Below are 23,742 nucleotides of genomic sequence, written 5' to 3'. Positions count from 1 at the left end.
TGCGGAGACGAGGAGATCAATTGGTTCCTTCATGTGAAGGCTCCTCTTTAGGCCCTTCCTCTGACCTGGGACGTGACCTGGACTTCTTCAGGAGTTCCAGCTGAACTTTGTCCTCTTTAGCCTTGGTCCTCACAGAATGCAGCTCTTTGCGTAGTTCGTTGATTTCAGTAATGAGAGTCACATTTTCCTGCAGAGAACACAGCTGCCGTTAGCATCTGCTTTATATGGTGAAGATGGTTTCTGTTCAGTCTCATTCACTTTGTCTAAACATCATGGGTGTACAGCAGAATCAAAACGCCTCTGTTTGGAAAACGAAATGTTAAAGTTCATCACCACACAATTAGAAACAGATGGAACAAGCATGGCTTGCTGCAGGGAATGCTGCTTCCCTCTGAACACAATGTAAGTACCTGGATGTTTGTTGTAACTTTATTATAGATATGGTGGTTATTTCTTTGTTGCTTTGCTTGCACTATTTGTTTTTATGAATCGTTTTCTATCAGTGATCTTCCTGGATGTGAACATTTTTGTTCTGTCTTGTAACAATTCAATGTCCTCCTCAGTGGATGAATAAAAGTCTAATCCTAGAAAAACATTTTAGACTGGGACTGTAGTATTACACCATCCACAATCTAACTCTGAACAGGAAGCCTGATTTCCATTATCAGCTATAGTCGAGCCCAAAGTATTCATACCCCTGGCAGATTAACGTTTAACAAATCTTTCAATTTCACCAACATGTTTCTCCTGATTGGCAGTAATGTTTTTGAGCGGCCCACAATCTCAACCTGAATACAATGGAGGAAGGTAAAGATTAGGGTGATGGCAGGGAGGCCTTCCAACTTCAAAGACTTTGAGCTCATCACCAAAGATAAATCATAATACCAGAAGAGACGTGGAAAAAGCTGCTCAGTTAGAAGAAGGGTTTATTACAGTAATATTAATAAAATACTGATTATTATGAAGGACCAGAATAACTTGAAAAGCTCTTTAAAAATAAAAGGAAACCTTTGCAGGTGTTTGGAATTAATCAGCTGGTTAGGGTGGAAAACCAGGAGTTTTCAGTCTTTCACAATATTCTAGTTTTAGGAGACAAAATGTTTTCATTCTGTAAGTCATAATCATCTAAATGAGAAGAAATAAAGGCTTGAAATATTTCACTGATGAATCTATGTGTTTCAGTTTGTGAAATAAGGGACAAAAACATCTTATGTAGACAGCAGAAGTAGATGTGAGAGGAAAGCAGACCATGGTGTCGCTGTAAAGGTAGAGGAAACACTGAACTCTGCTAAAAATCTTCACCTTCATGATCTTGACGTAGATTCTTTCATGTTCCTTAGCAGATTTGACCAGCTTCATCTGAAGACTGTTAATGGTCTTCTCCAGATGATCATGTTGGTGGCACAAAGGCTGAGATCCATCTGCACTGCTCCTCTCCACCTTGAAAACCATCAGATTGTCCCACTGATCAGTCCAACCTCACTAACGTTCTAAAGCATAAGCGTCCAGCCAGAACTCACGGTGTCAGCGTTTGGGGCGTATCGGCCGTATATCATCAGAACGCTGTCTTTCAGCTTCCTGGGCTCCTGGATGAGGCCGACACAAACATGAAGGTCTGACCTGAGCCGTTCAAGAAGGGTCTCCAAATCCTTCACCTGTACACAGAAAGTTGTGAAAAACAAACTTCACATCAGTGTGAGCCTGACTCTTTCAGCTTCAGCAGCATTAGGTAGAAATAAATCTTTCTGTTTTATGTTAATGTCTTGAAGTCAGACTGGATTGGAGGAATTCCTTTTAACACTGATAAATGTGCTCTTTGTGTCCATGTGCTGACCTTTTGAATCTCCCTGCGCATTTCTTTGTCTTTGGTCCTCAGTTTGAGCCTCAGGTCAGAGATGCTGAGCTTCAGCTGAGTGTTACTCTTGGTAATCTCCAACAACTCCTCCTCCAACTGTTGAACAGGAATTATTAATCATCACTTTTTGATATATTCTGTTCATACGAGGATAGTTAGAAGCCTGTACTCTTGATCACAGGCTCTCCATCTTGCTTGGATCTTCATTAGGTCAAACGTTTGGATAGCAATTGACAGCTATTGTGGACACTCCACATGGACAACTTGAGAAGATCCAACACTCAACGTTATTTCAATTCCATTCAGTTTTATTTATATAGTACCAATTCACAACATGTCTCAAGACACTTCACAAAGTCAGTTCAATTCATCACCCCAATTATTTTTTACTTCCGTCTTCTTCCCTCCCTGTTGGTTGGAGTAAGGAGGAGTCAGGTTTAGCCTAAACCGACTCAGTTATGGTTGAGGTGCAAACACACCCTCCATTTCTGCTACCTGTATGACCCCTTCTCTTTTCCAATGGTTATAATCAGTCTGACAGAGGGAGGTATCCCAATCCTTGTGGTTTTTAGTATAACAATGACCATCAGTGGGCTCTAGATGGATAAACTTTATCAGTTTATTATTTTACTTAGTACCCCTACACAAAGCCCATTCTAAAATGTCTAAACTCTAACACTCAGTAGTTTATTCTTACCTCCCCAACAACCCGCACCATTCCTAACCCTTTGTGAAGAGCCTTGAGACGACATGTGTTGTGAAATGGCGCTATATAAAAAAAACTGAATTATATTTATCGAGAATAGATATACACTATATTGCCATGAGTATTTGTCTGTCTACTTCTACATGTACATGACCTTTGATGACATCCTATAGTCTATAGGGTCCAGTTTGTTGATGGATCCACCGTTGCCAGCAACAGCACATTTAACTTCTCTGTAAACATCTTCCACAAGGTTTAGGAATGTGTTCATTGTTAGATGAGAAAACCAGAACTGCAGCCTCTGCTCCAATTCATTTCCCAGGTGTTCAAGAAGGTTGAGGTCAGGACTCTGTGCAGGCCAGAAAGTTTCTCCACCCCAAAGCCATGGAAGTGATTGGATCACCAGAATTTAATGATTTGTTGCCATGACCCAATATTTTTGGCAATATAGTGTATGTCCCTTAAGTTACTTTGGGTAGCTGGGGTCAACTAACCGAGGCAGCATTTATATGTATATTACAGTTGTGCTCACAATACTAGCAGTCCAACATCTAGTAGGTTTAGTAGAGTAATAGAATACCCACAAAGCTAGTTTGACTGTCCACCCCAGAATGAAGGGGGGACACATCCTGGGTCCAGGGGTTCGTTACCCCTGAGGTAACGGTACATGGACCTGGGACTATAGTGTGTTTAGGGGGTGTGATTGAGTGTACAGCGTCCAATGTTCTACTTTGCTGGACAGGACAGATAAAAAAAAAAAAAAAAACCAGCCACAACCTGCATGCTGCTGATTTTGTTTGATTAAATCAATAATTGAAAGACAGATGTTCAACATACCAGCAGTGTGTATCTGAATTAGTGATTTTGGAAAGTGTGTGTCCTGTCACATTTGGTACAAAAACCAACGCAGTATTTTAGAAACACCATACCTACAGTCAAACAAGGTGGAGACAGTGTGATGGTCTGGGGCTGCTTTACTGCTTCAGGACCTGGATCCTTGCTGCAATAGATGGAGTCATGGATTCTACTCTAGCAGAAAATCCTGCAGGAGAATGTCCTGCCATCAGTACACAACCTTAAACCCAGTCACACTTTGGTTCTGCAGCAGGACAACGATCAAAGAAAAGTAGCACGGCCACCTCTGAATGACTTAAAAAAATAAGTTCTGGAGTCTAGCCAAAGTTGTGACCTTATACCAATTCAGATATTGTAGTATGACCTTAAACATGGCATTCATACTGGAAAATATTTCTAAATGGAGAGTGGGCCAAAATCCCTCAGTGGTGATGTGAAAGATTCATTACCAGCAGGGCCGTAGCCAGACTTTAAAAAATAATGAGGTCCGGGCCTCAGTGTCCTCAGTGGTAGCTGCAGCCCTGATTACCAGTCATCATGGTGTCAGTTGTTGCTGCTAAGGGTGGCACAACAGGTTATATGGGTTTTGGGGGCAATTAGGTTTTCAAATAGGTCCTGGTTGGGTTGGACAGCTGTTCTTGTAATAAATGAAATCATTTGAAAAGGGCTTTTTGTATTTACTTTATGCAATACTAACATTTGTTTGAGCTGAAATATTTAAGTGGGAAAACGTGAGGGGGTAAACACTTCTTCACCGCATTGTATAAAGAAGTACAGAAAATGAGGCTCAGTTAAAATGATCTTGGATGCTTTAAAACAGAAACCAAAACTAGAAACATTGAGATGAAAACAGGAACCACCATTCCACTGGATCCAAGAACAGACGCATCTGATCAGCTTCAGGGTGGCCACTGGTCTACAGTTATCTGTGAGTAGTGGAACAGTTAGAAGATGCCGAGGTGAGCTGAAGAGGTTACAGTTTGCCAGAGAATGGAGCAACATTTATGGACTGATTATGTTTTTGGGTCTATCAGATAAACTCTGAATTCAAGTCTGAGTGTGAAGCACGGCAGCTCAGGTATTATGATATGGGGATGTTCCTCATACTGTGGTGTTTAAAAACACAGAAAATTAAGTAAGTGTTCTGCATGAATCTGTATGTTTAATCACCGTAGTTCTGTTCATGTTATATAAATAGAGACACCCAGGCATGCAGTCTGCTGCTACTAACATTAGCTCAAGAATAGTGCCTAGAGGGCTTCATGAAATAGGTTTCCAAGGCCCAGCAACAGCATCCAGGACTTCCATCACTAAGAACAATCCAAAGGTTCAGATGCAGTGGAGTAAAGCATCCCACCACTGGACTCTAGAGCAGTGGACACATGTTCCCTGGAGAGGTAAATCATGCGTCTCTCTGTCTGGCAATCCAACAGACCAGTCTGAGTCTGGAAGCTGCTAGGGGAACAGCACTTCCCTGACTGCATTATGTCCAGTATAATGTTTGGTGGAGGGAGTATTATGGTCTGGGGCTGTTTTACAAGAGTTCTGCTCAGTCATTCCAGTGAGGAAGTCTCAATGTGTTTCCAGATGGTCTCTTCTGGTTCCATCGCTAAACAGCAGTCCACAAGGCAAGGTCCAAAAAGACATGGATGAGAGGGTTTGGAGCGGAAGAACCTGACTGGCCTGAATAGAGTCCTGACCTCAACCTTTTAGAACATCTTTGGGATGAATTAGAGCAGAGACTTTAAACCAGGACCTCTCATTCAATATCAGTGTGACCTCACAAAGGCACTTCTAGAAGAAAGGTCAGAAATTCCCATAACCACTCCTAAAGCTTATGGAAAACCTTAAAGGAAAGCACTGAAGTTCCTGTAGCAGCAAAAGGTGGACTGACACTAGATTAAATCCAATGAATTAAGAACAAGTTCTTACTCAAGTTTATATGTGTGTGAAGGCAATCATTTTGACAATATAGCAAACATTTTCAAAGGTCTAGAGAAACTCAACACAGATTTAAGTTTTTGTTGAAAGACTGGACTGTGAACATTTGCCAAGACAGCTTTACCAAATATAATTTCATGTTAAATAAAAGATAACAAGTGCCAATTAAACATATCTAAAGTTTAGTTTGGTGCAAATTTCTCACTTAAATAATTGGACTCGAAACAAAATCAGAATGGTCCTAAGAACCATGAGAAGAAGGTTTTAAATACTTCAGGAAGGATGTTCAGCTCTACATGTAAAGGCCACTGCGACCCTAACATCTTCACAACCCTGAGAAGTTTTCCTTCCCACTGTATTTAAAGAGCCCTCACACACCTTATGGATCCTCTCTGCTTTCTCTGTTATCTCATCCTGCTGGGGCTCAGTCTGCTTCTTCATTTCACTCAACTGGAATTCCAGGATGAACTTGAACTTCTCCAGCTCCTGGTTCATAGTCTTCAGGCCAAATATGATTTTGTCCTGTGTGAGAATGGATGAAGGTGATTAGTGTGTATGCTCACGTTCAGACGGCTTTAAGCTCACCGTTTACACACATTCAGAGTTTCATGCTAATTTAAAGAGGAATTCTGTCTTATGGGTGTATTGAACTCATTTTCTGATGTCTTCTGTGGATCTGGATACAATCATGGCCTATCTGTAAAATAAAAAGCTCCTCAGCCACCTTGTCCTGGTTGGTCTTTTCATGTCCAGAGATCTGTGTCTTCAGGACATAAATGTCGCTCTCCAGGGAGCGGATGAACCCCAACAGACTCTGGCGCTCCTTCTTCATCTTGTTTATGTCCTCAAAGCGGTCATCAATCTGCTTCTGAAGACTGTAGATCTTTGGGACCACAAATAAAAAGAGGAAGCTTTTATATTTTAGGGGTAAATGACACTAAGTCCAGTAAAATCTGGCTTTAAAATCTTTAGTCACCTTTTGAGTCATAATACCACTATTTCCCTTCAGCTTTATGTTGGCCTCTTTCTCTGAGAGAAGCTGCTTCTCATACTTGCTTTGGATGGTTAGGATCATCTTTCCCTTCTCCTCCTCTGCCTGCTTTATGATTTCTTCAAACTTATGAAACGTCTGCTCAGCCTCCTCCTGACACTTTGGAAATAAAAGCAGTAAAATTCAAAGATGTCCCATTAAACCGAGCGGTCCCAGATTTCTGTCCCTTTTCTTCCGCATTCTTTCTGACCTGAGCCAGGAGTTGAGTCTTATCTTGCAGCTTGGCTTCATACGTCTGTGTGAGGTCAACCAGAGCCTGGGTTCTGTTCTCCTCTGCACACTTCAGCTGCCTTTCATAGTTCTCCTGCATTTGTGCATGCTTCTGCAGAAGGTCTTCATATTTGTTGTGCTCCAGAATCAGCTTGGAGGAGTAGAATTGCTCTGTGTCAGATTAAAAATGACACACTCCTCTGTGATCTCAAAAGGAATGAAAGATGTAGGGCTTTTGCTTGGATGGGCACTGATGTTGCCCTCATCTTACCTAAATCCTTCAGGTTTTTGGAGTGTTTCACTGCAGCTTCTGTAGAGTTCTGCTGAGTCTCACGTTCACGCCTCTCTATTTCTGTTTCCAGCATCTACAAATGTAGTTATATAAGAATGAGAAAAATTAAATGATATTTTGAATCCATCCATCTGTCCAGACTAATGTAGCTTTACTAATTACATGATTGTGTTTCCATCCTTCATAGGTGACTGAGTTCCCTCTCTTTTAATCCTTAATTGTTTTATCATCAATACAACTATTTGTTTTGTCTGTTTACTTAGTTTTATTATTTTTAATCTGTGTGTTTCTAGTGGTTTTATGTCTGTCTTCTGTTCTTAACCTCAGTAAAGCACTTTGTGCTACACCTAACTGTATGAAAAGTGCTCTATAAATGATGTTTGATTGATTGATATTGTGTGCTGCTGAAAGCAAAGCAACATGTAGTCTTTCATTGTGAGCCTTGCAGATGCTGATGTGTTTGACTGACAGCAGCTGACCTTCTGTGTTGTTTTCAGAGACGTGATTTCCTGGATGAACTTGTCTGATTGTTCTTTGAGCTTCTCGCTGTAGTTCATCTCTTTCAGACGGAGCTGGTACTCATTCTCCATGTGCTGCTCCTCCAGATGCATCTTCAGCTCCAACATATTGTGAGCCTGAAACAAACAAGTTTTTTTGAAATATTTTTACTGCATCTCATACAGATTGAATTCTCTTCTGCTTTTCTTTGACTTAGTATATACAGATACAGATATTAGGGTTTTGGATCTACGACCCCTGGTTGTTAAAGGTACATGGTTACCTATAAATCTGTCACCATTCTGACTTCCTTCTATCCACCTTATTCCTGGTGGTGCTGCTAGAGGATTGCTTTGCAGGTTTGCAAAATGTCAGTTTTTTCTGTCTGTAAAGGTAATCGCACAACTACAGACATCTACCTCCTTTGGAAGCGTGGACATGTCAGGACATGGTTACTTGTTCTGCTATTTGTTGTCACATCTTCAATCAGATGAAGCTTAACCTGTGGCTTCAGCTGTGGCGTGTTTGACATGCACACAAAGGGAAACTGGATTATACCTGTGATCAGTTGATTATTTTCCTTTGGTTACCCACAGAAAAATCTAATCATAAAGTCACCACTGCTTTTTAATATATTTTATGTGTTTATGTTAATACGTTGAGTCGAGGGGAAACATTATGTTCAAAAGATGTGTTCTGCTGTCACTGTGGAAAAACACCTCCTGATCAACGGGAGACAATCAAGGAGATGGTTGTGGGTTTGGGCAGGCGCACCACACTGACACCAAGGAGCATCCAGGGAACTGATGTAGAGATAATGACTCGTACCTGGGTGTTCACCTGAACACTTATGCTGTTTTCAGGAAGCCACCTGCTGGGGAGACGGATCTTTGGATATCCGCAGGGGGGCTCCAGATAACCTCTTTTCACTCTGTGGTGGCATCAGCTATCTTCTGTGGTGTAGTATTTTGGAGCAGCAGCTTATTTACAGCTGAGAGGAAGTGGTTAGATAAGCTCATCAGGAAGGCCAGCTCTGTCCTAGGTTGTCCCCTCGATCCAGTTCAGGTGGTGGGTGACAGAAGGATTTTAGCAAAAAATAACATCACTGTTGGACAATGACACCCACTGGATGCATGAAGCTGTTACAGAACCGGAGAGCTCCTTTAGTGACAGACTGCTGCATCCTAGATGCAGGAGGAGCCTTATCACAGGTCCTTCCTCACAGCAGCTGTTAGACCTTATAAGTATCACTGCTCCCTATAAACTAAATAAGTTATTACAATAGTCTGTTATTGTTTTTATGCACAACTATACATGCATATGTACAATTTTAATTCACCCTACCTACACATTTCATTTAATCTGGACATGCTGCCTTTTACATTGCTGCTGCCACACCTGAACTTCCCCACTCCAGGATAATCACTGCGGGATCATAGAAAACTCCACAAGAAATTGAAACTTTCGCAACCAGTTGTTGCATATGAAAATTGACTGAAGTTGTTTGTTGTGTAATTATTTCACCCTGACTAAAGAACAGTTCAGTGCATGTTTAAAGGCCCCAAAGGAATGTGAACGTGATATTCATCCCATTATGAGCGAATTCATTTCTGTCTGAAAATGTATTTTCTCATTTGATTGTGTTGAACACATCCTATATATTCTGAACAGATCTCCTCGGGTTGTTGTTTTGGTTCTGTACCTGATGTGTATGATAAATGGTTGTAGGCATGTCTGTGTACATCAAATACATTTTGCTCTCAATCATTCTTTGAAATAATCATGATTAATATACCTAATACTGTTTTGAATTATTTTCCTCCAGCAAAAAAAAAACAAAAACAAGATTACAGGTCCTTCTCAAAATATTAGCATATTGTGATGAAGTTCATTATTTTCCATAATGTCATGATGAAAATTTAACATTCATATATTTTAGATTCATTGCACATTAACTGAAATATTTCAAGTCTTTTATTGTCTTAATACGGATGATTTTGGCATACAGCTCATGAAAACCCAAAATTCATATCTCACAAAATTAGCATATTTCATCCGACCAATAAAAGAAAAGTGTTTTTAATACAAAAAACGTCAACCTTCAAATAATCATGTACAGTTATGCACTCAATACTTGGTCGGGAATCCTTTGGCAGAAATGACTGCTTCAATGCGGCGTGGCATGGAGGCAATCAGCCTGTGGCACTGCTGAGGTCTTATGGAGGCCCAGGATGCTTCGATAGCGGCCTTTAGCTCATCCAGAGTGTTGGGTCTTGAGTCTCTCAACGTTCTCTTCACAATATCCCACAGATTCTCTATGGGGTTCAGGTCAGGAGAGTTGGCAGGCCAATTGAGCACAGTGATACCATGGTCAGTAAACCATTTACCAGTGGTTTTGGCACTGTGAGCAGGTGCCGGGTCGTGCTGAAAAATGAAATCTTCATCTTCATAAAGCTTTTCAGCAGATGGAAGCATGAAGTGCTCCAAAATCCCCTGATAGCTAGCTGCATTGACCCTGCCCTTGATAAAACACAGTGGACCAACACCAGCAGCTGACACGGCACCCCAGACCATCACTGACTGTGGGTACTTGACACTGGACTTCTGGCATTTTGGCATTTCCTTCTCCCCAGTCTTCCTCCAGACTCTGGCACCTTGATTTCCGAATGACATGCAGAATTTGCTTTCATCCGAAAAAAGTACTTTGGACCACTGAGCAACAGTCCAGTGCTGCTTCTCTGTAGCCCAGGTCAGGCGCTTCTGCCGCTGTTTCTGGCTCAAAAGGGGCTTGACCTGGGGAATGCGGCACCTGTAGCCCATTTCCTGCACACGCCTGTGCACGGTGGCTCTGGATGTTTCTACTCCAGACTCAGTCCACTGCTTCCGCAGGTCCCCCAAGGTCTGGAATCGGCCCTTCTCCACAATCTTCCTCAGGGTCCGGTCACCTCTTCTCGCTGTGCAGCGTTTTCTGCCACACTTTTTCCTTCCCACAGACTTCCCACTGAGGTGCCTTGATACAGCACTCTGGGAACAGCCTATTCGTTCAGAAATTTCTTTCTGTGTCTTACCCTCTTGCTTGAGGGTGTCAATAGTGGCCTTCTGGACAGCAGTCAGGTCGGCAGTCTTACCCATGATTGGGGTTTTGAGTGATGAACCAGGTTGGGAGTTTTAAAGGCCTCAGGAATCTTTTGCAGGTGTTTAGAGTTAACTCGTTGATTCAGATGATTAGGTTCATAGCTCGTTTAGAGACCCTTTTAATGATATGCTAATCTTGTGAGATAGGAATTTTGGGTTTTCATGAGCTGTATGCCAAAATCATCCGTATTAAGACAATAAAAGACCTGAAATATTTCAGTTAGTGTGCAATGAATCTAAAATATATGAATGTTAAATTTTCATCATGACATTAAGGAAAATAATGAACTTTATCACAATATGCTAATATTTTGAGAAGGACCTGTATATGAATGTTAAATTTTCATCATGACATTATGGAAAATAATGAACTTTATCACAATATGCTAATATTTTGAGAAGGACCTGTATAATGAATTTCTCCTTTTCACAGCAATGCTGCAGTTTTGCTCCCCATTATAAATCTAGCCTGTCTGGTTCCTGTATTTGCTTTGGACTGAGCTGTGGTACGTTACATTCGTTGGGCCTGTATGCTGGGAGACTACAACCAGTTCAGCTGATTGTAGCAGCTTTTTTGAAAGTGTGCAGTGGGAAAATGTTACCATGAATAAATGGATGCTGGCATATCATAAATAAGGAACAAATGTAGAATAGAAAGTGCAGTAGGAGGTTTTGTGGGATAATGTTTATATGAGTGTTTCACATTAAACTTCAAGGACAACAGACCTTCTCATCCAGATCTGTCTTGGTAACAAGAATCTCTTCGGTGTGGACAATCTGTCTGTTACTCTTCAGTCCTCGACCCTCTTTATCAATGATCTTTGATATCAGCAGACAGCCATCTTCAGACACCGTCAGCAGGAACTGATCATCGTATGTTATCACCATCTAAGGACACACACCGTTTAGTCGGCGGCATTTGCTGCACATCACATGGTGGTTAAAATCTTCAATTATTTCAGTTTAAAGATGGATTCTTTTCCAAGGAGGAATAACAACAAAACAAATTTAATGAATCTTAAGAACAAGAATATGATGAACAAGTCTAAATTATATGCAGATTTTCTTAGACTATAGAAGATTAATGGGCTATGCCTAAAACAATAGATTTTATTGAACTTCACCAATTCTGCCAAGAAGATTGATCAAAAATGCAACTGGAATTGTGCTGGTAGCTTGTTGGTGGCAGCAACAAGTGTGTGGTTGATGTGCAATCAGGTAATATTAGTGATATTGGAATATATTCTAAGATGCATGTAGAATTTAGATTTTTTTTTGCTGTTTTAGAGAAAATCCATAAGAACTTCAGACTTGTACACCGGACTCTTGTTTAAAAAAATACTCAAGTTGTATTTAGAATCATCATTGGTTCAAATGCATCATTAAAAGCCCAGATTTAATATGACATTCATGCCTATGATGACTAGAGGTGAACCTATAACTAACATTGTAAAATGTTTACAATAAGATCTTTTACAGGTCCTTCTCAAAATATTAGCATATTGTGATAAAGTTCATTATTTTCCATAATGTCATGATGAAAATTTAACATTCATATATTTTAGATTCATTGCACACTAACTGAAATATTTCAGGTCTTTTATTGTCTTAATACGGATGATTTTGGCATACAGATCATGAAAACCCAAAATTCCTATCTCACAAAATTAGCATATCATTAAAAGGGTCTCTAAACGAGCTATGAACCTAATCATCTGAATCAACGAGTTAACTCTAAACACCTGCAAAAGATTCCTGAGGCCTTTAAAACTCCCAGCCTGGTTCATCACTCAAAACCCCAATCATGGGTAAGACTGCCGACCTGACTGCTGTCCAGAAGGCCACTATTGACACCCTCAAGCAAGAGGGTAAGACACAGAAAGAAATTTCTGAATGAATAGGCTGTTCCCAGAGTGCTGTATCAAGGCACCTCAGTGGGAAGTCTGTGGGAAGGAAAAAGTGTGGCAGAAAACGCTGCACAACGAGAAGAGGTGACCGGACCCTGAGGAAGATTGTGGAGAAGGGCCGATTCCAGACCTTGGGGGACCTGCGGAAGCAGTGGACTGAGTCTGGAGTAGAAACATCCAGAGCCACCGTGCACAGGCGTGTGCAGGAAATGGGCTACAGGTGCCGCATTCCCCAGACCTGGGCTACAGAAAAGCAGCACTGGACTGTTGCTCAATGGTCCAAAGTACTTTTTTCGAATGAAAGTAAATTCTGCATGTCATTCAGAAATCAAGGTGCCAGAGTCTGGAGGAAGACTGGGGAGAAGGAAATGTCAAAATGCCGGACGTCCAGTGTCAAGTACCCACAGTCAGTGATGGTCTGGGGTGCCGTGTCAGCTGCTGGTGTTGGTCCTCTGTGTTTTATCAAGGGCAGGGTCAATGCAGCTAGCTATCAGGAGATTTTGGAGCACTTCATGCTTCCATCTGCTGAAAAGCTTTATGGAGATGAAGATTTCATTTTTCATCATGACCTGGCACCTGCTCACAGTGCCAAAACCACTGGTAAATGGTTTACTGACCATGGTATCACTGTGCTCAATTGGCCTGCCAACTCTCCTGACCTGAACCCCATAGAGAATCTGTGGGATATTGTGAAGAGAACGTTGAGAGACTCAAGACCCAACACTCTGGATGAGCTAAAGGCCGCTATTGAAGCATCCTGGGCCTCCATAAGACCTCAGCAGTGCCACAGGCTGATTGCCTCCATGCCACGCCGCATTGAAGCAGTCATTTCTGCCAAAGGATTCCCGACCAAGTATTGAGTGCATAACTGTACATGATTATTTGAAGGTTGACGTTTTTGTATTAAAAACACTTTTCTTTTATTGGTCGAATGAAATATGCTAATTTTGTGAGATAGGAATTTTGGGTTTTCATGAGCTGTATGCCAAAATCATCCGTATTAAAACAATAAAAGACCTGAAATATTTCAGTTAGTGTGCAATGAATCTAAAATATATGAATGCTAAATTTTCATCATTACATTATGGAAAATAATGAACTTCATCACAATATGCTAATATTTTGAGAAGGACCTGTATAGCCGTCTTCTGACTGACATCGGAGTGTTCTTTTATCCTTATGTTTTAACTGCAGCAGGAATCCTGAAGTACCAGAGACTGGACCCACCAGACTCCGCTGGTTTCAATAGTTACCTGACACAAATCAACTAGCTGTGACACATCAGTTAGCTGGACCTCTACTGAATGAGGTCAGTCACTGTTTTTATGCATTTTTCATTCTGTTTATAAAACCATTAAAAGGATGACACATCCATAGAGGGTGAATAGTATTTATAGGCACTCACCCTGGTGACAAGGCCACAGTGAGCCTGTTGTGTGATCCACTCCTTCTGAATAGGTAAGGGGTATTTAATGGCTCTAATGGTCCCAGCGGAGGTACCAGTAAAGACAACCCTACCAGAATGAGACACCGCAAGTACAGTGTGAGCTATCTCGTCAGCAGGGACCTCCCTCAGTACCTGTGGAACCAGTTTCCAATTTCAATCACTTTTATTTCAGTGTTTTCTGTTGGATTCCAAAGTTTTTACTTAAGAAAAAAGAAATCTCGTTCTAATAGTTCTTCTACTGGCCTGAAAGTCCTGTATCTCCCTCAGGGTGAGGTCTGTTCCTACAGCCAGGATGGTCTTGAAGTCTGAGGAGAAAGCTACACCTGTGTAGCTGCAGGTCTTGAGGACACTCTCAGACTCCCGCTTCCCAGTCTGTGTGTTCCACTCATATACAGCACCATCCGTCCCACAAGACGCCAACCGGTTGTCATCAAGGCTCCATTCAATAGTCCGTACCTGATCAACAGAAAAACGGACAAGTGGATTCATCACACCTTTGACTTTAGCTCTGATAGTTGTGTTCTTCTGACCTACTCACCTTTCCATTGTGGCCCTTTAGATTGAGAATATTCTCAAAAGAGGTGAAAGAGTAGATGTGAATGACGTTTCCATTAACAGCTGCAAACATGTGGCCACCATGGCTAAAAGCACACTGGAGATGAGGAGGAAGTGGGTTGAAACAGATGTCCGCAGAATCCAATGGTTACTGTTCATACAATGAATACCATCACCTCTCTGCAGCCACGCAGTGTGAACTCCTTGAAGGTACGGATGTCGTCAATAAACAGGTTCATCAGCCTGAGTTTGTCTGAAAAGCCCACTAAGATGAAGAGACCTGTGGGGTGCAGAGCCACGCTGAATGCCTCCTCCTGGAACTCTTTGTTCAGCTCCAACTCTCTGGTGACCATTTAGAGAAAACAGCAGGGATTAGCTGCTCTGGTAGCACATCATGTATGGACCTAAATCAGTCATCTAGAAGAAACGTTGGGGTGCATGTGATTTTTCCCTGTCTGCTTCATCTTTATTTAATGAAGAGTCAAATGGTAGAATCTGTGGTCTGTATTTGTACATGTAGTGTTACACCTGATATTAAAGGAAAGACCATTTACAGTGCCTTGGAATGAAGTCTTTATGTGAACTTTTTCCACATTTTGTTACAACCGCAAACTTCTGTGTGTTTCATTGGGACTTTCTGGGAGAGACCAGCACAAATTAGTGCAGAATTGTGAAAAGGAAGGAAAATAATTTATGGGTTTTCAAGATTTTCTTTTAAAAACAAACATCTGATAAGTTTGTCTTGCATTTGTTCTGCCTCCTGAAGTCATCCGGTTGGTAAACAGAGTCGAGATGTCTGTAATTTAATCATCGGTGAACAAACAGCATCTTGAAGACCAAGGAACACTGAGAACGTGGCAGAGATCCACAGCTCTGTTGAGAAAGTCCGTTGCCAGGGCATTAGTCATGCCATCCACAAATCTGGACTTTATGGAAGAGTGGCAAGAAGAAATCCAGTGTTGTATAAAATTATTTTTGTTTGCCATAAGTGATTTAGGAGACCTGGCAAACATGTTGAAAAACACCCCTGGTCAGATGTGACTAAAATTACACTGTTTTTGCCCTACATGCAAATCTCCATGTGGCAGAAAACTGACATTGCATCTCACCCTGAACACACTATCTAAAGTAAAACACGGTGGTGGCAGCATCATGCTGTATGGATGTTTTCTTCACAAGGACATGAACAATGAGAAGATATATGGATATGTTACATTGGCCCAGCAAAAACCTAAATCCAACCAAGAATGTAGGTCAGGCCTTGAAAACTGATGTTTATAGACGTTCTCCATCCAGCCTGACTGAGCTTGAGCCGTTTGGCAAAGATGAACGGGCTAAGGTTCTCTAGATGAGCAAAGCTGGCAGAAACATTACCCAAAAGACTTGCAGATGTAACTGCAGAAAAATGTGGTTCTACAAAGTTTTAAATCAGAGGGGTGGAAAAGAAATGCACACCACACTTTTAAGATTTTCATTTGGTTGCCCTGATTTTTATTTAGGGATATCAGAGTAATGGGGGTTGAATGCATGGCCCACTATGCTCAGCTCCAAAATGTGAAAACTCATTTTCCTCATACTTCACTGTGCACTACGTTGTGTTTTTCTGTCACATTAAATCACAATAAAATACATGGAAGTTTGTGAACGTGACAAAATGTGGAAGTTTGAGGGATGTCAACAGTTTGCAAGCCTCTGTATATGATGAAAGCCTAAATTTGACAAAGGTTAGACTTTCTTTTACCATGAGCTTTAGAAATTGGTTGATACCCTGAACTTTTCCAAGAAAAGGAGGTAAACAGGTCACAAGAAGAAAAGACACAAGGGATCGATGCATATGTGGGAAGTCCTACTTCGTTTCGTAATTCCAGATGCGTACAGAGCGGTCTAAAGAGCTGGTGGCCATGAAGGGCTTACGGATGCAGATGGATAAACCAGTAATGGAGTTGGAGTGGAAGGGCTGGGACAAAAACTCAAAATGGAGCGGTCCGTCCTGATGAACGGAGCAGAGATTATATCAACCTAACAATTTTAAATCAAGATCAAACTGCTGTTATACCTTAAAGAGGTAGAAAGAAAAGGCAGCAGCCAGATGCACAATGCAGCACTACAAGGATGGATCTGATGAGATCAGAGATGATGTCATGGATGCTGGTACTAAAACATCTGGGTTTTTACAAAACTGCACTATCTCCTTTAAACAGAAGGGATTGTTCCAAACACAACCAGACAGAAATAATAAACTGTCATCTCTAAAAGCCAACAAAGGAACCACAGTCTGAACTGTTTTTCAGGATGCTATTAACAGTTTGATCACTGCTAGTAATGGTAAATATGATGCTACAGCACCCTCTTTGTGTCAGCAGATGACAGATTCATGCTGTACAGCTGCCCTCGGTCTGTGCTGATAGCCAGCGTCTCCTCTGCAGGACTGATGCATATGGTGTCTATCTCCTGACACTGGGCAGGAGGGAAGTCACTGCTGGCTGGATCTGGGAGGATCTGGAACAAAAAGACTCATAAAATGCTGTGTTCACAGTCCCAGTCCCTGTTGTGTTTCAATTCAGAACTGGAACTTTTACCTGTATCTCTCTGCTTTTCCTATAGACGTCCTCCTCTAGCTTTTCAAACAGGCAGACTGTGCCCAGACCAGTGGAGCACACAAAGCCCTTGGAGTAGGAAAGGATGGCGGTGATGCGACTGAAGGACACACCTTCGTTAGCATCAGTGTCTTTAATTCGCCTCACTTCCAGGTGCCTGCACAGTGAAGCATACATGTTAGGAGCAGGTTCTGGTATGGTTGGCTTTAATAGCAGCAGAAACCTGACTGTTTCCCAGTCACTTATCCTGCTGGGTGGTAATAGAAGGAATTTCAATTAAAAATGCAGTTTCTTTTTTTTTTTTTTAGTTCTCTGACAGAATACGTTGCTTGATCCAGTAGAGCTGGACTTGAACAAAGTAACTGGATTGTTTTGTCTGTCAGTTCTGCTTAAAGCCTGGCTCAGAACAGTCTACTACGTAGACATGCTGGTGATCTCTAAAAAGTGACTGCTCTGTTTTGTATTTTGAGAAATAACAGATTCAATGGCAAAAGAAATACAGTAAATAGTGTCTAAGTATTTACACCCAAAGAACGTTACGTCACAAATTAAGTGAATTCTCAAGGAAATTGGTTGCACTAGATTTGATTTATTTAGATTTATTAGATTAGTATCATTGTCCCTCCACTTCATAATTCTGCCCTAACCTTAATCCTTGTGTTGGTCTGTCACATAAAATCCCAATAAAATAAATCACAGCTCATGACTGGAACAGAACAAAATGTGAAAAACTTCCACAGTCAGGATTATTTTCGCAAGGCACTAATACAGACTCAAAATTATTCTTCCAGTAGAATGAAACAGAAATGTATTAACATAGAACTCCAGACTTGAATACTATTCCTTTTAAATTACATCATTTAACATGATGTTTGTTCAGGGAGCATCTTTCCACTGAAACTGCATTATTTAGAAGACCACAACCACATTTGATTAGGAGGTAGCAGTCAGTTGGGAAAATATTAAATGTATTAAATATATATTAAAATAATTGTTGGCCCATAGGCTCCCAAATACAGGGGTTGGAGAATGAAACTGAAACACCTGGTTTTAGACCACAATAATTTATTAGTATGGTGTAGGGCCTCCTTTTGCCACCAATACAGCATCAATTCATCTTAGGAATGATATATACAAGTCCTGCACAGTGGTCAGAGGGATTTTAAGCCATTCTTCTTGCAGGATAGTGGCCAGGTCACTATGTGATACTGGTGGAGGAAAACGTTTTCTGACTCGCTCCTCCAAAACACCCCAAAGTGGCTCAATAATATTTAGATCTGGTGACTGTGCAGGCCATGGGAGATGTTCAACTTCACTTCCATGTTCATCAAACCAATCTTTCACCAGTCTTGCTGTGTGTATTGGTGCATTGTCATCCTGATACACGGCACCACCTTCAGGATACAATGTTTGAACCATTGGATGCACATGGTCCTCAAGAATGGTTCGGTGGTCCTTGGCAGTGACGCGCCCATCTAGCACAAGTATTGGGCCAAGGGAATGCCATGATATGGCAGCCCAAACCATCACTGATCCACCCCCATGCTTCACTCTGGGCATGCAACAGTCTGGGTGGTACGCTTCTTTGGGGCTTCTCCACACCGTAACTCTCCTGGATGTGGGGAAAACAGTAAAGATGGACTCATCAGAGAACAATACATGTTTCACATTGTCCACAACCCAAGATTTGCGATCCTTGCACCATTGAAACCGACGTTTGGCATTGGTATGAATGACCAAAGGTTTGACTATAGCAGCCCGGCCGTGTATATTGACCCTGTGGAGTTCCTGACGGACAGTTCTGGTGGAAACAGGAGAGTTGAGGTGCACATTTAATTCTGCCGTGATTTGGGCAGTCGTGGTTTTATGTTTTTTGGATACAATCCGGGTTAGCACCCGAACATCCCTTTCAGACAGCTTCCTCTTGCGTCCACAGTTAATCCTGTTGGATGTGGTTCATCCTTCTTGGTGGTATGCTGACATTACCCTGGATACCGTGGCTCTTGATACATCACAAAGACTTGGTGTCTTGGTCACAGATGCGCCAGCAAGACGTCCACCAACAATTTGTCCTCTTTTGAACTCTGGTATGTCACCCATAATGTTGTGTGCATTTCAATATTTTGAGCAAAACTGTGCTCTTACCCTGCTAATTGAACCTTCACACTCTGCTCTTACTGGTGCAATGTGCAATCAATGAAGACTGGCTACCAGACTGGTCCAATTTAGCCATGAAACCTCCCACACTAAAATGACAGGTGTTTCAGTTTCATTGTCCAACTCCTGTACATCTTGTGTGTTGCGGAGACATCAGTACCATACATTGTTTTGTTCCTTGTTGAACAACACAATAAGGGAAAGGAGTTTTCACATTTTGGAGCTCTCTCTCTCTCTATATATATATATATATATATATATAAAAGCTCATTTGAGTTATTTTGCAATTTTTTGGTTTGCTCCATACATCTATTTACATTTGCTTCATAGTTTTAATGCCTTCACTATGAATCTACAATGCAGAAAGTAATAAAAAATAAATATTATTTTCAAATCTAAAATCTGACCTGTCATCTTGGCCCTGCACAGCTTTAGAGGACATCTTGATCTCTTTCCTGAGGTCCCCAGACTCAGACACCAGCAGCCTCCCCGTGTCAGTTCCTGCAACGACCCTGTCCTCTGACAACCAGGTGTGACACAGGAAGTTAATCATCTCCACCTTTGCAGTGCTGCTCTGTTTTAGGACCCCTTCTGAGTAGCGAAACATCTTGAACACACCGTTGCCACTTACACAGACCTGCATGTTGTTGTGAGGACTGAAGCTGATCTGGTGAGACAAAAAGTACCTACACATAGTATCCCAGCTTTAGCTGAATGGATGAAGGTGTAAATGACTCACCTGTGAAATGGGATTATTAGAGGTGGTTGTCTTCAATGTTGCCAAGACTTTGTTTTTTTCCCAAAACCAGAAGATCAACATCCACTCTGGAGCTCCAGTTTGACCAATAAGGTACTTGGAATCAGGTGAGAAAGCCATGCATAAAAACTCTTGAACTAATAAGTCTCCTGCAGTTAAAACTCTTCTCTTCCTGCCCTGCTCATGATGCAGGTCAAACACGGTGATGGAGGCCTTCTCAGCCTTCTCTGACACTGCCAGGTAACGTCGGTTTGGACCTAGGGCCAGAGCACGAAGACCTAGACTATTCTCTGAACCTGAGTGAAGAGCACACAGAAACCTTATAGCAATAAAAAGAAATCAATAAATAATAGATACGACACAAAACTGTTTTATTTCCGTGACTGATCATTCTAACAGTATGAAACGTAGCTCCAAAAAAATGATCACATACGTTTTAGTAAATGATATATTTGTTTTCATGTAGAGGAAAGTTTAGTCAGCTCTGACTAAAGTTTGGAGCAAGCTCAAATAAAATGGGATCCAGGTAACCCAAGAAAGATATGAAGGCATCAGGACATTTCCTGAAAAGAGAAAATGGACAACAGCTAAACTGAAAAACAAACTGGCAGAAACAGGAGTCAATGTTTGGGACTGAACTGAAAGAAATCAGATGAAAGAAATGATTTTTATATCCAGAAAATCCAAACAAGAACCATCATGAAGACCTAAACAGAAGAACACAAAGATTCAGTGGGTTTCAGACAAGCAGTCATGAACAGTGGCTCATTAGATGTATAAAAAGATCCCTCTTTTAACCTGTTGAGGTACAGGTATGAAAAGAGCAACGGACATTTTCCACATATCTAAAACTAGATCAATGCTGCCAGATTTGTTTTCCTTAAATGCCTTACAAGAGACGGCTTTATTGTTCATCAACAATTCCCCAAATGAGTTTTGCACAACTACTTTTAGTTTTACAGCAACTTAAACACACACAATGACATTTAAAGGTCCATCAGACATGGCTGACTCTGAACAAAACGATACAGAAAGGGACGGTTGTGCTAGTGCAAAATGCTCATTTGTTTCCAGCAGAGCAGCTGACTACCCTGGAGGGCAGGTGTTCCAGCCTTGATTCTTATCCCACAAGCCTCTCACTAACATCTTAACCCTGGTGGTGTATGGCCATGTGAATCCCAAAGGGTCGCTGCTCTGCATGGTGATCTACCAGATATAGATATAGATATGTATCTATATCGATATTATAATAGGGGGCTCTTGCTGTCCCTCCATCAGTTTGGGGATCCTGGCCTGAAAAATGTTGAAGACCCCTGTTCTAGGTATATAAATATATTATAATTTTATCAAGCATTGAATAGATCTCTTCATTTATTATTTGTTGCATTTAATGGTGCATTAATTTGCATGTCTAGCTATGTTTTGGCCCAGTAATTATTTTGTTGAGTCATTTATTTATTTTTCTATTTATTCTTCATTATGGCAGGATGACTCGGATGACTGAGAATCTGCAGAGGCAGACAGGCTGTGATAGAGCAGGAAGCTGAGGCAGCAATGGAAAGAAACAAAAGTAGTAGATAAAAAGACAACACAGAGGAATACACTGAAGAATAAGATGCTCTGAAGAGACCACAGTTAGCAAACTAAACTCCAAACCATACAGATTCTGACATATACATTAATAGCATGTCGTACTCGTCGTCTTCCGCTTATCCGGGACTGGGTCGCGGGGGCAGCAGACTCAGCAGAGACACCCAGACGTCCCTCTCTCCAGACACCTCCTCCAGTTCCTCCGGGTGGATCCCAAGGCGTTCCCAGGCCAGCTGAGAGACATAGTCCCTCCAGCGTGTCCTGGGCCGTCCCCTGGGCCTCCTCCCGGTGGGACGTTCCTGGAACACCTCCAGAGGAAGGCGTCCAGGAGGCATCCGGTATAGATGCCCGAGCCACCTCAACTGGCTCCTCTCGATGTGGAGGAGTAGCGGCTCTACTCCGAGCCCCTCCCGGATGGCCGAGCTCCTCCCCCTATCTCTAAGGGAGTGCCCGGCCACCCTACGGAGGAAGCTCATTTCAGCCGCTTGTATCCGGGATCTCGTTCTTTCAGTCATGACCCAAAGTTCATGGTCATAGGTGAGGGGAGGAACGTAGACCGACCGGTAAATTGAGAGCTTGTCATAAAAACAAAATAGACTGTTTTTTGCTTTTCTATCATTTTTGCCGACCATCACCTGGTTGCCATAAAGTCGCCTCTTCTATCAGTAACTTACAGATGAAATGATTTTCTGCACATAAAACAACAAAGGCAGAACTAGTTAAAAGAGCCAGGCTCCAGCCAGTCATGGTGTACCTGGAATGAAGCGCTGCCATCTTTGGGTGGTGTTATGGATCACACAGCTGTTTCCGCTGGGGAACACCACCGTTTGCTCATCAACAAAACACAAATTGTTAGTCACGCCTTTCCGGAGTCCGAAAATAAAATGAGACTGCGATAAAACGGCGGTCATTCTGGTTGAAACTGCGGACAAGCTTTAAAAAATATTAAAACCAACAAACGGAGAAGGAAATAGTTAAATGAAAGCTACCTTCTGCCCTGGCTAATAATGTTTGAACAAAAACTATTATAAGAAGCGCACGAGCTGGAGAGGCAGGTTTCCTTCTGTGGTTGGAGTTATGTTGCTAGGCGACGCGTTAGATCCCGCGATAACTTAAAAACAACTATAAAATATATCCCCTGCTTGTTCTAATTACCACCATCTTTCTTTTTTAGTTGGAATCTTTAAATATCGTCTCGTGTTCATCTATTTCAAAACCCAGAAATGTAAAAGTATGTTTATTTTTTTTTAACTATATAATTATATCTCGCGAGATTTTTCACGATTACAAAACAATAAATACGTGTTCTTTTCAAACAGTGTGGAGTAGTGCCTTACATTATTCAGGGATTTCATGAAATGAGCAAGTAACCCTGCTTATGTCAAATTAAACAAAGCTGATTGTCAAAGGTGGTTTGAAGATGGGAGCATCCATTCAGGGTCAAAGGTTTTTTTTTAGCAGTGACATAAAAGTGTAAATCCGTTTATTTAGCTATAATGTTCCTTTGGTATAGTGAAGAACAGTTCAAATGTTTTCGAAATGACTCGATGCAATCTGCTGGGTTTCCTTTGATAGAAAAACCTTTTTGAATAACTAACTGAATCTGACTGCACTGTCCGATAGTTAGAATGAATTGGAATGTATGTACCTGGCTGGAAATCTGTATGATTCAACTGAATTGACTTTGTAAAGTGCCTTGAGACATGTGTTGTGAATTGGCGCTATAGAAATACAATTTTTCAAAGTTTGGGGGTTTTCAATTGTCAATACCTTCAGTTCATGCAAAGATTCAATATTTATAGTAATGTTTCTTTTTGATAGTTGCTTTAATTCAACTCTGATGAGCTTATTGCCCTCTTATTATTAGTAATTGGAGTCAGTTTGTGTTTTACTGACTACAGGTTCATGATCTTTGAACCATTTCATTATCAGTTTTGCTTTTTGACAAGGTGATGCCCTGTGGTGGAAAATACACAGATCCTCACCAAATTGCTCATACTACATTACGAGCAACAACTAAAAGCAACTCTGCCAACATTAAGAAAACTAAAGACATACAGTCACCATAAAACTACTGAATAAAAATAGACATAAATGAGCAACATTCCCATATGGATTGTATCAGAATGGCAGCATTCATCTTTACTTCTCCAAAGATGTTCAGTCTGTTCCTAATGTTCTTCTTGAGC

General features: G+C 41.4%; 1 protein-coding gene across 3 annotated transcripts; it reads right to left on the bottom strand.

The window, feature by feature from the left end:
* Positions 1-3: 3 nt before the first annotated feature.
* On the bottom strand, positions 4-22,626 carry cfap57 (cilia and flagella associated protein 57). Of its 3 annotated transcripts, XM_047348074.1 has the most exons (21): positions 22,308-22,626; positions 19,946-20,259; positions 19,614-19,873; positions 17,032-17,206; positions 16,799-16,951; positions 16,303-16,442; positions 14,629-14,794; positions 14,436-14,549; positions 14,141-14,353; positions 13,856-14,029; positions 11,270-11,431; positions 7,390-7,545; positions 6,890-6,983; positions 6,599-6,789; positions 6,334-6,507; positions 6,082-6,240; positions 5,736-5,879; positions 1,835-1,951; positions 1,521-1,655; positions 1,303-1,440; positions 4-187 (listed from the first exon to the last, which is right to left on the bottom strand). In XM_047348074.1, exons 1-21 carry the CDS (start codon positions 22,462-22,464, stop codon positions 17-19), a joined length of 3,507 nt encoding a protein of 1,168 aa, XP_047204030.1. In that variant the 5' UTR covers positions 22,465-22,626; the 3' UTR covers positions 4-16. The 3 variants fall into 3 exon arrangements, 2 of the variants coding, with proteins under 2 accessions (XP_047204030.1, XP_047204031.1); XR_007035478.1 differs by lacking the exons at positions 4-187; positions 1,303-1,440; positions 1,521-1,655; ... (1 more) ...; positions 6,334-6,507; positions 6,599-6,789; XM_047348075.1 differs by lacking the exons at positions 4-187; positions 1,303-1,440; positions 1,521-1,655; ... (2 more) ...; positions 6,082-6,240; positions 6,334-6,507 and having other exon boundaries at positions 6,609-6,769.
* Between the last annotated feature and the right edge of the window lie 1,116 nt (positions 22,627-23,742).

The sequence above is a fragment of the Girardinichthys multiradiatus genome, chromosome 20, assembly GCF_021462225.1.
Source record: "Girardinichthys multiradiatus isolate DD_20200921_A chromosome 20, DD_fGirMul_XY1, whole genome shotgun sequence".
Taxonomy (NCBI): Eukaryota; Metazoa; Chordata; class Actinopteri; order Cyprinodontiformes; family Goodeidae; genus Girardinichthys; species Girardinichthys multiradiatus.
This window is presented reverse-complemented; position numbering and strand designations above follow the sequence as displayed.